The sequence below is a fragment of the Haemaphysalis longicornis genome, unplaced genomic scaffold (genome assembly GCF_048455015.1).
Source record: "Haemaphysalis longicornis isolate Haplotype H1 unplaced genomic scaffold, Haemaphysalis longicornis Haplotype H1 scaffold_10, whole genome shotgun sequence".
Lineage (NCBI taxonomy): Eukaryota > Metazoa > Arthropoda > Arachnida > Ixodida > Ixodidae > Haemaphysalis > Haemaphysalis longicornis.
In genome coordinates, this window is record NW_027526204.1 from 81,115,924 (window position 1) to 81,133,793 (window position 17,870).

The window sequence follows — 17,870 nt, forward strand, 5'->3', positions numbered from 1 at the left end:
TCACGGTAGCATTACTCAATTTTGTTAGACTGCTGTGCTTGTACAGGGTGTCAAGTAAGGCGTGCCTTCGCTCACAATCACAACGGCATTCTGGGTTACAAAATCATTTGTGGTGAATAGTGACCTCATTCACTTGGAATAGCCCCAATATCAGTAGCTAGCCAAGGGCTATGTAATAACCTGATTGGCTAATTTGAACTGATGGATTTACTTCGTTTTTCATTTCAAATCCTATGTCCACAAACCGTGGTGTATATTCCCGTTGGAGCAAGTTCACCAAGGCCCATACCTACACGAAAGCCGGCTTAGTTTTTCCAGTTTCACACAGTCTCAAAAAAAGCGGCCTCATGCAGCCTCACTTGGACTCAGACTCAGACTCACCAGACTGCCTTCAGGGCAGACTAGGAGGCAGCAGACGGCATACAGAGACTCCACAAGTATACAAAGAGCTTAAAATAGCTGTTTCTTTTTATTCAATGCTTTTTGCGCTTTTTTTTCGTACACAGAAAAAGAGAAACAAACAACCAAACAAACAAACAAACAGCGATGGCAGAGTGAGACAGGGAGAGCACACTCGTAATACAATCTGTCAGGCGCAGACAGCTTTTTTTTCTCTCCCTTTGCACCAAAACTGGAAGAACAGACAACTCGCCCACAAAGACCGTTGCTCCACTCAAGAAACTTTCCCCAAACAGTGACCGCCTCCTCGCACTAAGCTGACCGAAAACAGAAGAGGCTATTTGTCCATCATAATGTTCTTCATTTATACAAAAATGAAAACAAAATGTGCCATTGCCAGCATTTAATGCACTGACAAAAAAGAAAAAAAAAAGAATATGCAACGGAGCAAAACGGGGGAGGCTGATGTGTACAGGGGGTGTAAAAGTACAGGGCTAGGGATGAGGAGATAGAAAGATAGAGAGAGAAAGAGAGCTGAGATTTATTTATATTATTTATATATGTATATATATATTAATGACACCACGCGAAATTGTTTTCCTTTGTGAGCTCGCTTCCGTCCGTCCCATCGCCATTGATTCGCGCGGTTCTGTCCACTTCCTCAATTGTGTAGGCATACATATTTATATATGTCGTAATAGACCAACTCGAGTGCTTAAGAAAGCCTTGTTTCTTAGCTCGAGGGAGATGATAGTCGTGACGGTTGCAATGAACGCGCAATGAAAAAAAAAAAAGAGGAACCAGCATAATTACGACACAGCAGTCAGAAGTGGTGTAGAAACGCACGCATGTGAAAATGGTGGGCACCAAAAATAAAAAAAAAAAACCTGCGAGGATGTGAGATTTGTATGTACAAAAGAAACAGAATGCAATAGGGACATGAAAATCGGAGAGCATGAGAGAAAGATGCCATTGTAGAAGAAGACACTCTGCGCCACGAAAACCACCGCCAATTCACTACAGTCACCACCAAAAGAAAGGGTCCCAGGCCACACCTGCATGCGACCACTGCCATCGAAAGGCTGATTCTTTCCCCAACCTTGCGTTGCTTGGAAATGCATTTATTTATACACAGAATAACAACGCACCCATGTATGTACACTGCGCCACTTGGCAGTTCCTCGTCAACAAGTGCAGTAGCCAACGCCAGCGCCAAATCGTGGTGTCACGATCGTCGAACGCATCTGTCGGAGCCCGCCGCGTCAGTAACGAAGAAAGGAAATCAATAATGGTGATTAAACAGGTTGAAATCACGACCACCTCACTACCAAGCTTGTTCCAGCAATGACATATTGGCTGCCAACTGTGACGCTTACTGCGCTTCATTCGCACCTACAGTGTTTGGACCCTGGAAGCAATGAGAGGCAATTTTTTTCAGACATTTTGTTGCAGGCGCTCGGTAGGTCTGTGCTCATCAAAGGTTCGACAAAGCGAGGTGTCCGGCTTACAGCAACAAGTCCTATAAGTCGACCAAAACCCGAACTGAGTGAGCTTTCTAAATGTGCGATCACTAATGAACGCTTCGACGACATTTAGAAGCCTATTGGCGTATTATTGAACGTTTTCTTCTTACATAGCTTTAATTTGAATCTGTATTCTCGCTGTATTGCAGGGCTCGAGTCAACAACTCACAGCAGTACCCAAACAGATTTTTATCACGATACTGCGCAGAATCGATGCTAAGCCTAATGGGGGAGTCATTAGCGTTGCCCGAATGCATAGCACTGCTCGCAAATGCGGTGACAACACGCTGCATGGTCAACAAACTCATAAAAAAAAAGCAGCGATGCAGTGCACTGTTTTTTTTACTTTTTTAATTGTCCAATCATTTGTCAATACTGCCACTCAGTTTTGAGATGTGGACTTGTCAGGTTAATACTGCAGGAAATTGCAACGCTCAAACTTACGCGGCTACTTTCGTTAAAGGGAGAACGCAAATGTATGAATAAAATTTTGAATAAATTGAATAAATGGAGTCATTTTTATGTGCAGATTATCCTCCATTTCTCTTGTTCAAGTGAGCGAAAGATTATGTACAGCTATTGCTTTAGTGCAGCCCACTTTAAACTTGAAGCCACGATGTTACAGTTCGTTTGCCCTCTGAAACCGAAGGAAAAAAACAAAAAAACAAAAGAAAGCCTGAAGATGAGCATAACATGGGATGACCTTATAAACTTGCTAATTTGCAGTTACATTTCAGTGTTTGCAGGACAAAATTGAATTTGAGCTTGAGCTTGCCACACAACCTTCAGATGCTTTGAAGTGCTTTGTTTTGTTAAAGTGCTTTGATTTTGATTGGCACCTAAAATTTAAAACGCCAATCTACAGAAGAAATGCAAGCAATCGTCAGATAAGAAACCATATTTTGTCTCGCATAAAGTGCTTTGTTTTTGATTGGCACCTAAAATTTAATATGCCAATCTACAGAAGAAATGGGAGCCATCGTCAGATAAGAAACCATATCTTGTCTCGCATAATCTTCCGACACAACGCAGCGAACATTCAAGCAACATGAATGAGATTTCTGAAATGTGCGATGAGATTTCTAACTCTAGCATAAATAAATATAAAAACAAGGTTTGAGAAAACTGAGCCATATCTGAAATGTCCAAATTTACTAGTAAAAAAAAATTTAACACGTTCTTTAGGCTGCAAAGAAAAAAAAATTAACTGCCTATGTTTGCACTGAGGCAAACATTGCATTCAAGACAGGTGCTTATGCTCTGACAGTTATATATTACCTGCGACCTAGAACAGCCAAGGTAGGGGAGTTATCTAATTAGCCTTTTTATTTAAAAAAAGAAAAGGAATGACTTGTAATGGTGCTGGGCAGTGATGGTAGGAGCACAGAAGTTTGACATTTACAGCAACAGCGAGTTAAAATCTATTTTTGTAGATCATGACTTCAGATAGCAGCATCTCATTATGCAACTTATCTATTTCTTTTTATCAGTGCACCGAAAAGTAGCAAACGATAACTCTCCTGCCTAGACCTAGGTTGAAAAAACACATACTTCCCAATTTGGGTCGGGCAACTTTATGGTATAAAAAATTTTCAAGCCATAATTTCATAATATTCCACACAAATAGAAAAAAACATACAAAGCAATGACCATCCAAACCATGACTACGTAACGTTACCGAGTGGCGTCAATAATCAAACAACAGCACCCCAGAATACAGCTGTTGGAAAATAACATTTAAATAAAAAAAGAAGAAGAAAATGGAGAACACAGACGTTAAAAGTCAGAGATTCGGCGTAAAAATTTGACATTCCGTTTCACAACCCAACACCAGAGGCTCTCAGTTTCTTTCATCATTTGACTAAAAATCAGCAAAACCGTATCAAATTCTAAAAAAAAATGCTTCCCCTAAATTATATAACGTCATATGTTCAATAAGTACGAATGTGTCCAAGACTCCCCTCAACCTTCTTTTTTGGTAACTTACTATTGGCAAACCAACCACTGCTCATGACACTAAATTGGCATAAACAGCTTTCCCGAAAACTGTAGAGATAGACAACACAGTATCGCATTCACGACGTTTGCTTCGAAACTGCGCACTCATAAAAACAGAGGTTGAGGAAGTTGTAAAGTCCAACAATACACCAACCAAAATGGTAAAAGAAAATAAACGTGCAAAAAAAAAAAAAGTACACTGAAGCCAAACAGGCAGCACCCATTACGAGCGGATTTGACGCAAAAGAACAGAGTTTATCCACCAAACACCGTTCTTTCATTATCCCTTTGATGCCCAAAACTTTATTATTTTGCTTTTTTAATGATCTAATGATCTAAAAGGACTTCCGACATCCCAAATATGAAGTCAGAAAAAAAATTTGGTTCATTAGGATGGACACTAAGACACAATAGGCACTGGCTGCTTATATATCACTTGAACAAGAGAGCTACCTTGATCACCACAATTAATGGTTCAAGTGAAGAAAATAACAAAGTTTGTATCTCTGCCACTTGTAATAACAACGAAGTTGCACAATTTCAGTTACCTGTCACTACCCCATGCGCCACCCGGGTTTGATGCGAGTTGACGCGCGTAAACAATATTTTTTTTTAGCGCATGGAAGTACATGCTACCCTGCCCTAATTTTTGAAAATCCTGGATCCTTTGTCTGCCGATAGACGGTGTTAAAAGTCGAAAAAAAAAAAAAAACCACAATGTACAACAGAAAAAAAAATTGTTTGAGCTGTTGCTCCAGAGGAACACTGGGAATCAAAGGGTTAAGGCAAAACAACCATATTGCCACTTTGGCCAACCTTGTTCAAATAAAAAAAGGAGGAAGGGGGTCTACTTAATTAATTTGATGGTGGGCTTGAAAGAGCTGTTGTTTTGATGGAACAAAGGAAAGCATTTTCGTTTTTTTCTCGAAACGTTCACTGTTCCGCACAAGACGCTAGCACCGAGCGATTCACACAAAACTAGATCAGAACCAGACAACCTCCAGTCGACCCTGTGACCTCGCAATTTCCTTCTTCAGAATGGAGTATTGCACTTAGCGGACAATAACAACGCAGACGGGAGCGTATTTAACAACGAGCGTTGCGCACGCACCGATAAATACCCCCTTTTTCCTTCATCGTGATGACATCACTGTGGCGGTGACGCGGCGACCATTTCGCAGTCACTTCGAAGTGCGAACAAACGAAATGCCGCCGTTAAACGGGCGAAAAACGCGCCGATGCATGACAATTCCAAAGCTCTCTTAATTAGAACAACCCGAAAGCTGCATGACAATTCCGAAACTCTCTTGAAACAACCCGAAAGCTGCAAAATTTGCAGGAGAATGCGCAGCGTCAGGATTGGCGTGCCATTTTCCGAAACTGCATTCACCTCTCCTGACGACAGATCCTTCAGTGGCGCTTAAAAAAAAAAAAAAAACCTGTCTGAACGTCAACTACAACCTAACAGCATATAACAGAATCCGAAAAAGATTCATCACAGCGAAAACGATGTACACAAAAACACCAAACTACACAAAGCCATTACGATCGTAAAAATGGGCTGAGGCTGCCCCGAGCTTCACATCATGATATAAATATCAGATCCCAGTAAGGAAAAATAATACAAAAAATGGAAAACACTAAGTGACCCAGACGTTCAAATAGCTTGTTTCACACACACGTATCATGTCTCCCTAGCCCTCGATCATTTCCAATTAAGCCCAGCTTAATTTCTGGCTTAGCTGTTGCACTAAATCACTGTTAAGGACGTTCTGTAAGGAAAATTTTTGGCGTAGGCTTAAGATTTTTCTAATATGCTGCTCAATAAAATGTCTCGTAAAAAAGATACTGCTAAAGCACACGAAAAAAGTCCCCCTTGTACCAACTGCTTTTCAACTGGGAACCTCGCACTGCAAATCGATAGGTTATTCACGTGCAAAATGCAACAACTGGTGGCACTGGCGATAGCACGTTCAAAATGTCGTACATCTATTTACAACCACGGCACTGACCCTCACCCCTTCAGCTACGTTCCCGGTGATAAACAACACCACAAAAACAAACACAGGAATAAAAAAAAGGGTGGGAATGCGCAACGGGTGCAAGGGCCAGCGTGGGTGAGGGGTGGTGTACAGCTATGTACAGAGAAGAGCATTCTCGCGTGAAAGAAACACGAAAACTGTAGAGTGGGCGAAACACAAAAAAGCCCTAAACATCAGCGAAACAGTGTCCGTGACCCGGGATTGGCCGATGCAGCCCTCTCGCCCAATGGGGACGACTCGGGCCACGTCCGAAAAAAAAGCCTCGGCCAGATGTGCTCTGTGGTTCTTGCGGCCGATGTTGTGTGAAATGCTGTTGTCCGATTGTCAGCTATAGCCTCGTTCCCGCCTCGCTGCTTCTAGCCACTCCAGAAACAGCTTTTGGTGGTGGCGTGGCTGCGCCAAGTGTGGTACAATTGCTGCGACACAAGACTGAGTCTTCCAACGCCATGATAACCCATTAACAACATGTGCAGCCGGCTTCTCTCACTTCTTGCAACGTCCCATGAACGTCCCACGAACATCCCACAGATGTCCCGCGAACGTCCCATAAACGTCTTTTTTTAAGGAGAGGTACACTTTGTGGGGGGTAGTGGTGGGAAGGGCCACTGCAGCCCCCTCTTGTTTTCGGAGCCTTTCGAGCGCTGCTTTCCCGGCTTTCGTTTGTTCCGGCTACCTGAAAGACAAAGCCGCAATGAAGATTCGCCACCCTCTCGCACGCTAGCATGCCTGCACAACTCTTCGCGACATCAGCGACGTTTTCCGTAGGTATGGCGAGACAGCAAACAGAACACGTTCCCCAACATCCAGCCTTGGCACAAATGTTCTTGGCTCCCCCACGGCAGATGCGGCGTGAGGTGGCGTCTTCGGATTTTGCCCGCCCTTGGGGTTGGCGCACGGCACAGCTTTCGTTTCGGTACCACGACCGTCGCTCTTGAGGGCGACGCTGTCACAACCGATTGACACTCCGTATCACCTTCTGTTCTTCAATTTCCCACGGCACATCTTGTGTCTCCACCCTCTCCACTCCCCCCTTCAATGTCGGTTGCGTAAGGTGTCCAGCTTTTGGCATGCACACACGGGCGTTTGTACACGGAGGAGCGCAGAGCCGACCGGGGCACACAAGCCGTCTTGCATTCCTTGTTTTTTTTTTTTTTTTTCCTTCTTCCGTCGGGAAAGGGTGGGGCGACTCCGAATGCAGGTACGACAGGAACTGAGTTTGTCCGGCACGTTGCGTGTTGTACCAGCGTCGGAACGATGAGCCGAGCCTTATTTCTTGGAAATTCCCAATTCGTCAGGCACTGCTCCTTGTGGAGAGAAAAAGAAAGAAAGAAAAAAAAAAGGAAAGTTCAGGGTTAGTTTCAGTTACGAAGGAGTTGGTACGAACATAAAACTCAAAGAAAAGTTGTGGGTGTATTCATACACCGTTCCCAAGAAGTGATTGTCCCTCTTAAAGGGGCTGTGAAGATGACAAGGTACAACTCTGCTCAGTTCGAAAGAACTGGGTTTCGGTAACTAACTCAGCTTCATTCCAGCCACAAAAGACAATTTTTGAAACCTGAAAAAATGAAACAAGTTTTGAAAAACTCTCAAATTTCCTGCTGTAGCGATGCTATAGAGGCCAGGAGTAAACACATTAGTATGTTGACTGTGCATTAACATTCAAGTGCTGTGATCAAATAGAATTAGGGGTGCCACTATAATCACCCCGCCATGTTTCTTGGCGAGAGCTTAGGTTGCCGGCCATCCATCGTACAAACAAGTTCCCTCGACATCATACAGAAATCACTAGACAGTGACTGGGGAGTACCCATTTATTCACCCGTTTTTCTTAATACCTCGATTACTTGTTCGAAGTGTACAAGAGCATTGGTATCATTGTTATTGGGACAAAGGAGCCTTCTTAATTAACCAAACTTGCACTTTGTCATCACGGTACCTTTTAAGAACTTTGGCAGTGGAAACTTGTTCCATCATTACGCTGGAGAGGAACGAGATATCACTGCTCACTTTTAATAACTCGAGTGGCTGAAAATGAGCCAGTGAAAAGTATAAGAAAGTGCTTTATGAGCACGATTATAAGTCGACCTGTTTTTTCCAAATTTCAAAATCCGAAGTGTAGGGGAGGGAGGTCGACTTACAATCGAAGCCAAAGCAAGACAAATACCGTATCGGAGTCGTGACAGCGTGGTTTGAAGTTTGTATTGACTCTACAGCTTTGTGCATAGCATTCAGCTAATCTGCGCGCTTCTTCGGAATAGTATTCCTTTCTCCACGCACTGCACCACTGCTTCCTGACCACACTAGCGGGAAGGTTAATAGTTAACGGAACGACTCCTATTCCAATCGTAGAAGCCGCGGCCATTTCTACCAAGCCCCATCCATACCTCTCATGTTTTGTCTGTTAACCTGGAATAACAAGTACGTATTGCAAATACTACTATGAATCAAAAAGCCCAGCAGCAAGTTTTATTAGGCGTTCTTTCCTCCATGCGACTGTACCGACACCTCTGGGGAGTGTCGACGGTTTGATTTCAGAAAAGCCGATGCCGATCTCTCACTAGGCGCCATTTTCTTGTTTTGTGGTGTTGGCATGTTTTGCTAGTTGCACCGCCAATCACAGGCTCTTCAGGTCTGGCGATCGTTCAATGCTGCGTTCGAGAGGGCAATTATTATATAATGCCGAAGAAACAATCAACTGCGCAGCAGGCCACAAGTTCGACGTTTCGAAACAGGTGGTACGGGAGCGGGGTGGCAGCGGGTTATGATTTTCAACTGCGACGCCAAACAAAGAGGCTTCCGCGGGTCAAGGTTGGGATGCTTCCCGGATGGCTCAGTGCTGTCGTTGTGCAGTCATTTGCTAAGTGCGAGATTTCACTCAATGACCATTTGCTGTGGAATCGAAGCAGCGATGGTGACAGCGCCACTAGCGAGGTTGGCAACACAAGTGGAGGCAATAAATTTTTTTTTGTAATTTCAAACATGTCCACGGGTACATTTTTTTTCAACCTTATGGTTTTGGGGGATGTGGAACTTACAATCCCGTCAGTACGGTGAGTGACAGCCTCAGAAAAAGCTATCCCGTGAGAAAACAAGAAAGAAAAAGGTGTCTGAAAAAAGAGCTCAGATTTGAAGCCAGAACCTCTGTACACTTAGATACCGTACCTCAACATCTCGAGGCTAAGTGGTTTCTTTCTCAAAACTAATGCTCAGCAAGATGTGCGGTTGTGCATGTGTAGCCACTTGCGATAGGCCTACCCAAGTTGTACTTCTAGAAAAATTGTCAAAAAGAAAAGAAGAAGCTTTCTATCACAAAAGAAGGCTATTTGGGAGGAGAAAGTAAAGTAAAAGTAAAAGTAACACACTGGGGCTCTCAGATTTACACTCTGACCAACCGTGGATAGTTCGGAGATTTCCCATGGCGTAGAAATTAAAAAAAAAAAAAAAGAACTAAAACAATTTCGGCCCCCTCTGCAGTTGAGATGCAAAGACAGAGAAAACAGCGGAGCTGGTGGTCGTCACTAGCTTTAACTTAGATTTTTCTATAGCTTTAAGGTGGGTTTGCTATAGCATCAATATGCAACTTGGCTTTTCTATAGCTTTAACCTCTCACTTCCTTCGCCGATGAGCCACTTCTTCTCGAGAGAGAGAGAGTTTCCTTACCATACATTTCCTTACCCTATTCTAGTTTCCTTATCCTACCCATCTTTTTGGTAGATCAGACACTTATGCCGCCAAGCGTGCGCAGTCTCTCTCAACTAGTGGAACACCTGCACGTCGGAGCTTAGGCCATCACCCAGTGCAGGCAATCCCCGATGCACGCCTCTCCCCACCCGAACATCTGTGCCGCCCTGCGCACTCCCCACACCTCCTTGCCGGCACCTTGCCTCCTCCCAATTTCTCCCCACACTTCTTGGCCTAGCATTTCCCTCCTCTCCACTTTGCCACGCCCAGTTTTGAGCGGCGCCCGGCACGGCTGCAACTCAAGCTTAACTTTGGTGACACCAGTGGCGAGGAACAATTTCGAAAGTCCATTTCAAACACCAGAGATTAATGAGCAGTGAAATTAGTTCCAAGTGGTGCATAAAAAAAAACTGCTTCTCTTATTGCACACACCAGGGTTCATAGTATTAAAAAATTCAAAGGCAACAGTTTTACGACTGACACTGCTTTGTCTATTGTTCCTCCAAAATGGCTAATTATCTCTCATTGTTTTGGGATTTATTTGACGGATTCAAAAAACTCATGCCGCATTTGAAATCAGTGGGGAAAGAGCAGCAAGACTGACAAGTTTCGGAAAGTTTACGTGAAAATTAAAAGAAGTTGTTTTAAGAGCAGTGTCCCCCCTTAAACAGGTCCGTTGTTCGCTCTTTCATTACCATGCCTATTCAAGTTGACCACCCGTAATCGGTGATTTCTGCTTGGCGTAGTCACTTCTCCGGCACCTAATACGCCCCCAGTGGTTAGTCTAAGCACTGCACTTTTAGAATTAGTTCAAATATTCCTGTTCCAGCAAAATTGAGATTTTTTTACAGCGTTTCTTGCGAGCTGAGGTGTGTGTGCTGTTGCAAAAGGGGGCGAGGCCGCTGCGCTTCTCAAAAAGTGTTCCACCTATAGCTATGCTGCATAACCATCAAATTTTCTTGATCAAACATCTCCAAGCAAGCCTAACGCCCAACCATGTTGTTAGCTTTGTAATCCGACAGCATTAAGGGTTGATAATTGTCTGAAAATGACACCCACTATTCACTAGAGAGCTTTGCTTCGGAGAACGTGCAGCTGTATTTTGCCAAAGCTTATTTCTGAAGGTCCCCCGCATGCCTAACAGGTAGACCTAGCATTGTCAGCCCTTTTCCAGCAGTTTTAGTTTCGCTGTTGCGTCGCGAAATTCATATTTGGCGCTACTACACAGTTACCGAACTTCAATCCGAATTTGCTATGGTGCCTTTGCTGCCCGCTACTGTTTCTCAAAAAAAAGATGCTACTATCGATTTAATTTCACAAACGCCTTACTTCTAAGATAACATCACTGGCTGAAAGTCAAAAAATAACACCAAGTCGTCAGATATCAGTTCAGACAAGGACAGCACTTCAAATTGGCCTTGCACGCTACCAGCTGTTCGCCGGCCAGTTTCGTTTCCGTACGAGGGTATTTCCGGAGCTCTAGTGTTGCTTCCGTTGCTTCTTAGTAGAACTGTCTATTATTCTGACAGTCTCCAACAGCTTTGGCATTGTTTCTTTTCGAAATTGTCAGGTGGCACTGCGATGCAGGAGGCTCGTAGTGCTGAACTCCTCACTGTGCGACAACTACCTACTCAGTGAAAGCTTGCTGGGCACGATTCTAGCGCTTCGCACCTCATTCCTTCAAGCAGGGCTAAAACAACGAATCAGATGATGATAATAAACCAGAAGTAAAAATTCTGACAGATAAGTGATGATATAACTGACAGCGAACGTCAACAAGCATCCACCACCGAGTTTCATTTTCAACACCAAGCAAAATTATTCGGATCGCGTGCTTGCCCCGAATCTTGCACTGGCCGTAAATGCGAAGTCAGTGATTGACAAAGTGTTTTACATCATGTGGGGACAGATTCGCAGCGGACAGATTCATGCCTCTAATAATGTCAAACCAGCACATTTCTTCCAGAGAACCAAACAAAATTGCCCATTTTGAAATGGAGATTGGGCTTCACCTCAAGGCGTGGGCACCATGAACGCTAACATTTCTTAAATTTTATATCTGACAAATTATTCCGCGCAACTCAATTTTTTTTTCTAGGCAGTGTTCTTTAAATATTTGCCTACAAAATGTATGTTCTAATTTTTTCCTACTGCCGGTGACTTGTTATATATGTGGTACTCCATTCAGCATCTCGAAAAATTCTGATTTTGATAAGTTTTTTTTGCAACCATTATGTATGAAAACATTTTAAAAACTGGTGTTGTTGGAAAGGGCATCGAATCATCTGCATTTTATGTCACTGCAATATGTGCCTAGCCAATAGGCTTAGCACACACACACAAAATGATGATGCTTGCTAAGGCCACCAAAAATGAACCAATTTTTAGCGGCCATGAAAGAGTTAAAAAGATTCAAATTTTGGGGGTTCACCGAGCTAAAGCTGCCCCTGGGCAATGAGGTGCGTTGTAGTGGAGGGCTCCAGATTAATTTGGCCACCTCGGGATCGTTAACGTGCGCCGAAATCTCGTACACACGGGCGTTTTCGCTTTTCACCTCCATCAGAAAAGCAGCCGTGGCGGTCGGGAACCGAACCGAAGAAGAACCTGCAGTTTTTGGGTTCAGCGGCACAAGGCCTTAGCCACTGAGCCAGCGCTGCAGATCCCCTGTGGAAAAGTAACGGCCGACTGCTTCTTGGGAGTCTGCGGCGAGTGCGAGACTGATTATGGAAGACTACACACTCCCTCCTCTCACTCACCCCGACGACCTTGGAGCTGAGCAGCGCCCTCCTCCTCAGCAGTAGCCTCCGCCGTTGCCTGTCTCGCACGAGTCCAGCGGCTCCTGCTTGAGCCACGAGGGGAACTCGGCCGCCCGGCACAGGTCCTCCGACGGCTCGTACGTCGATGGGTACGCCCAGTTGGAGCCCGGTGGAGCCGGCGGAGGGCTCGGCTCCGCCTGCTGCTCACACTCCCCCCGGCCCGCACCCCCTCCGTACTCCATCGGGGCACGCGGCTGTTGCTGCTGGGACGCCCCTCCCCACTGGCCCATCTGGCCGTACGGCTGCTGCGCGGCGGCCGGCGACGGGCCGTGCTGCGGCGGCGGGTGAACGTCCGGAAAGCCGTCCTGGTAGTACTGCGGCGGCGCCTGGGCTAGCCGCTGGTGGTGGTGGTTGTACTGCGAGTTGTAGTAGCCGCCACCGCCGCCCGCGTTGTGGTACTCCATCTGTTGCTGTGGGTGCATGTGCGGCGACTGCTGCGACTGGTGGTGATCGGCCGGGTGAAGCTGGTGATGTTGTTGCTGGGTGTGGAGTTGCTGCATTGACTGCTGGTGCGAGGGGATGTGGTGGTTCGCCAGGTGGTGAGGGTGCTGGTGCATCGGCTGAAGGCGCTGCTGTTGCTGCTGCTGCTGCTGCTGCTGCTGTGGGTGCATGGGTGACTGAGGGTGCATGGGTGATTGTGAGTGGGGTGGATGCATGCCGATGGCGGCGCGTTGGGCGCTGTAGTCGGGGGGCGGTGGCGCGGCATTGGCCATCTCGCTCTTCTTCTTGCGGCCGCGCTTCTTGGGCGCGGGCGGCTGCTGCTCCGAGGCGTTGGGGTAGCCACCCCCCGCCATCATGTGGTGGTTGCCGTTTCCGGGCTCCTCTTTCACCTGCGTAGTAACACAGGGTGAGGAGGGGAGGGAGGAGTTTCTTCGCAATCAACGAAACTCTCTCAATACACATCACGAATGCATCCATTCCAAAATTGAGCCGCTTTGACTTCGAGGATTTGAAGCTTTGTGTCCAGAAAAAAAGTGACCAAGGGTGCACAAAACAACCCTTAAGAAAGTTAATTCTGCTTACGTGGCTTAAAGGTGAAAGCCTGGAACTGTTCCACTCGCATGCCATCATGTTCAGGTTTCCCGTGGCAAGCACTGTGCTATGTAGTTCACGTTTCCAATTCATAGTTTCGTTATTTTTGTGAAGCGGGCGCAGTGCCCCTCAAAGCTCGCAATTCCTTACCAACTCCCAACTGTGTTATGTGCCATGATGAAAGGAACAACAAAGACAACAACAATTTTTTTTCTACGCTGGTGAGGAGATCCTGCACTAGGTAGAGCACTGGGCTGCTGCTACATTGCAGACTTAGGTTCAGATCCCACCGGATCCCACATGGTCCTTATTTACTCTTTACAGTGGCAGCCATTTTTTTTTTACTGCACAACAACTAGAGTCGAACCCCGCAGCAACGAACTCCGCTTCAATGAAATATTTCCAATTCCCCGTCAGCTAGCCATAGAAGTCAATGCAACGAAGTCCTTGCCACAACGAACCATTTGCCTGAAATTTTTGGCGAATGGGGCTGGGCTTGAACATTTATTTTATGATAAAAGCAGCATAACGCCAGCCATCTGTAACGTTTTATACCTTCGGGACGCTTAGTTTCACCAAAACGTGTGCTGCGCGCCCACACCACCATTCATAAACAAAAACAAACTCGCAGATGGACGCCATTGTTTGGTGGTGATAACGATTTGCCTGGCCGTCTTCACACAGGCACAGGCACGGTTAGCCACGCCAGAGCTACAGCCAATGCTTATCCAGTTGAAATTGCCTGAATGAGTGCTGCTGGCGTTGTGGTTATTCGTTGTGAGCATCTGTCATTGCAGTTTTCCTCAAAAATAATGTTTTCCTTTTTATCTCAAACCCTCATCATCCTATCTCTATCATGGGCGCGTGCTCGTGATAAAGGCAAGCACTCGCTTGCCACCTTGCCAGAGGAGAAGATAATGGGTGCTGCTCCTGCCACAAGCGAGAGGGGGGCTTCCAATGACCTAGTAGCTATCTGCAAGTAATCGGCTTGGCAGATATGTCTTGTTGCCTAGCAGAATGTTTTGCGACTGTGTTTTTCCCCCCGGTAAGGCGCTCTTAATGTGCGGGCAAAAAACAGTTTGATAACGACTGGTATGTTTGTTATCTGAATAAACACGATGTAATTGCACATCACTCCTTTCTCACAAGATTGCATTATGTAGTGAATGATGCTAATAACGTGCGGCGGTGTTTTTCATGCCCTTTTGTGGTCTGTCAGGGCAGATTTCACGACAACGAATTTCCACTTCAACAAAATTTTGCGTACGTCCTGTCAGTTTCGTTGTAGCGGGATTTGACTGTACTACTACGCGACAACAACGACGGTTTTTCACAAAATGGGGCACTAAAGCCTTTTGCCTTAAAAGCACATCTCTGCCAACTCGGGGAACACCAACCCCTTGATAACGGGCACACACCTCAGCCAGCTGGTTTCAAAATGGGTGCGCTCAAATTACCACCCCATTTAAGTTCAGCTCATAGTACCTGGTTGAAACATTTAGTTTCAGTACGGTCTGAGTTTCAGGATGCCGCTTGGCGGCTGTTTCACAGCAGACAGATAAAATTGAATCCCCATGACCAAGGCTGAAAATATGTTCCACAAACACTGAAAAGGTTGAAAAATTTGTGAATTGGGGATGAGAAAATACTGCAAGTATTTTACAGTAAGAAAATACTGTTTGAAAATACTGTAAGCCTCGCGGCGATAAGTGAAATGCTTCAAGCGGTGAGGCACGCCTCGCGGTTCGTGCATTATGCGCACTCTCTCCAAGCGGAATAACCGTCTCCGGATTTGTAAATGAGCTGCTGGAAAAAAACTATTTAAAGGAAAAGTTAACCGAATTCCCTAACTTTTGTTCCAATCATTTCCACAGGTGTCAGCTGTGGAGTGCAAACCAGCAATGGCAAAAAATTGGCCACCTATCTGCTCACTTGGTTGAAAATATTGTCGGAAGACAATAGCTGTCTACCTCCTCTGCCCGCCTCTCACGCCTCTCGTCTCGCTCCCCCCCAATAAACATGGTGGAAGTCTGCTCAAGTCCTGTGTTACAGTGCTCGTGCACCATCGATTGGAACCTTTTGCTACTGTTTAAAGGAGCCATGAAGAGAAAATACAACTTCGTGTAATTTAAAAGAACTAGGATTCAGTATCTCACTCAGCTTCATTACAGCCACAAAAGATGTTTTTTTAACGAAAAAAAAAGCAAGAAGTATATAAAACCTTTCAAATTTTGCGCCGCAGTGACGTGTTTGAGCAAGAATGACGTCACACAGGCCAACAATAAAGCATAATTTTCAGTGCGTTAACTGCATGTTAGCAGCATTCAAGTGATGCGTTCAAATGGAACTAGAGGCCCCATTACAGACGTCCAGTCATGTGTCGTCGCGACAGGTCAGTTAGGCGGCCGCCAATCGCACAAACAATGTTCCGTGACGTCATAGAAAAGTGTCGGGAAATTGGCTAGGGTATCGCGACTGCTTCACACGTTTTCTTTAATATCTCCGTTATTTGTTCGAAGATTGCGATGATATTGGTATCATTGTTATCGGGACTAAGCAGTTGTTCTAATAAACCCAACTTGTATTTTGTCTTCATGGCTCCTTTAATTAACTTGAAATGCCGCCATGAGGTATAGGCCTCTTTTTGTATTTTCGGATAAAATACCATTTTCAACACGTATTTTTCTACTTACTATCAAAATATTAAATGCATCATTTCATGTTTATATTCAATTAAAAAAACACTGTTCTGTACCAGTTAGGTGTCGATGTTTTGCCTCAAAGAAGGCTGTTTTCTTTTTGCTTAACAATGTCGACAAGTACAAAGTATGTTCCCAGATTTGGTGACTCAGAAAGATTTAGCCTATATCAACTTCTCGTTCAAGAATTACTTTACCTTTTGGCCGGGTGACTGAATCGAGGCACAGAAAGACAGACAGACAGACAGATTGACAAGCAGAGCAAAATTTTCGGGTTTAAGTATCCCAAGAAAGACTATCGTCTTCGAAAGTTCCCCGTATTCCCTAGCTTTTGTTCCAATCACTTCTAAAGGCAGCACCTGTGCAGTGGAGACCAGCAACGGCACCAGGCTCACCTGCATGTGAAACGTGTTGAGGCTGTTGCCGTCGTATCCCGAGCTGCCGTCGTCAGTGCCCTCGGTGGAGAACGGATCCGACTCGTTGGTGGCTGTGTCGTCGTCGTCGCACGCCTCCTCCTTCACTTCCACCTGGGGATACCAAGAAGAGAATGTTTGCATCCAAGGGCTTTAGAAATACCTCCCGGGGAAACGCTCTACGCTGCCCCAAAACTCCGTTGTCGAGAACAGAGAGATTTGTTTTCGCGAAGTCGTAATGACTGCTGCAGTAGTGACAGAACCTAGCACCGAGGAAGCTTGTTTTTGGTGCTGGTAACTTTGATGGTGTCAAGACTTCAATGATTGTAGAAAGCAGCTGGAGAGGTAGCTTGAGAGGGGTAGTGACCAAAGATGACCACAAACATTTTGTGCTGATGGTTAAATCTGCTAACAACTGTTACCATATTTTTGCGCGTATACCCCGCACCAAAAATGTGAAAATTTTAGTAGCAAAGTAGTGGTGCGAATAATACGCCGGGTTTTTTCCTTTAGTGCAGCTTCACGGCGATGCGCGTTGTGTCGTGAAGCTCCTACGCAGTAACACTGACTGAACCTTCCATGACAGCGATTGCGAAAAACATAAATGGACAAAGAAGAATGATGATGATGATTGATGATTGCTATTGGTCTCCCCTTTGAAGCGGGGTGATGACATGTCATCTTACCAAAAAGGACTCATATAATCATGTTTTACACTCTTGGTTTAATATTAGCGCTGCTTAGGGCAGGCACTAAAGCTTATTAGGCCCGTAATACTTTTTTTTTCCCTGTTACAGGTGGTAACTGTCCTAGGCAATATTCCCCTCTCTGCTTTTCTTCCACCAGCAGAAAAAAACAAGGACGAGCGCCCTCTAGCAACTGAATTTTACGCTTTTTCTGCCTACATACTATGTGATGTGTTTCTTGAGCAGTAGCTTTCAAACAGCCTTTCCTATATTAAATGCGCGCGGATTTTTTTTTTTTTCTTTTCCGGTGAACTGAAAGTGTGGGGGTGCAGATTATATGCAGGGGTGGGTTATACGTGCGAAAATAGGGTATGTTTTCCCCAAGACCAGTGTAGCCAGTGGAACGGGTGCAGTGGCAGCAACGTCCCTCAATTTGTTTCATAACTGTGGTCGCGTGTTCCCTATGGTTCCAACACAAGCGGAAACTCGGGATGTTTACAGCCTATTCGGAAATACAGTATACATTACTAGCGTAGCGGAGGTCTCAAAATGGGGTGCTCTTTGTAGTGCCGTTCCAAAGC

At 45.2% G+C, this 17,870-nt stretch overlaps 1 protein-coding gene across 1 annotated transcript in view; it reads right to left on the minus strand.

The window, feature by feature from the left end:
* Nucleotides 1-442: 442 nt before the first annotated feature.
* LOC144158848 (uncharacterized) overlaps nucleotides 443-17,870 on the minus strand; it is a gene marked incomplete in the record, with an annotated part of 176,820 nt that continues 159,392 nt past the window's right edge. Inside the window, 3 exon segments of the mRNA XM_077690016.1 lie at nucleotides 443-7,266; nucleotides 12,400-13,289; nucleotides 16,586-16,717. Coding sequence (XP_077546142.1) covers nucleotides 12,435-13,289; nucleotides 16,586-16,717 — 987 coding nt within the window.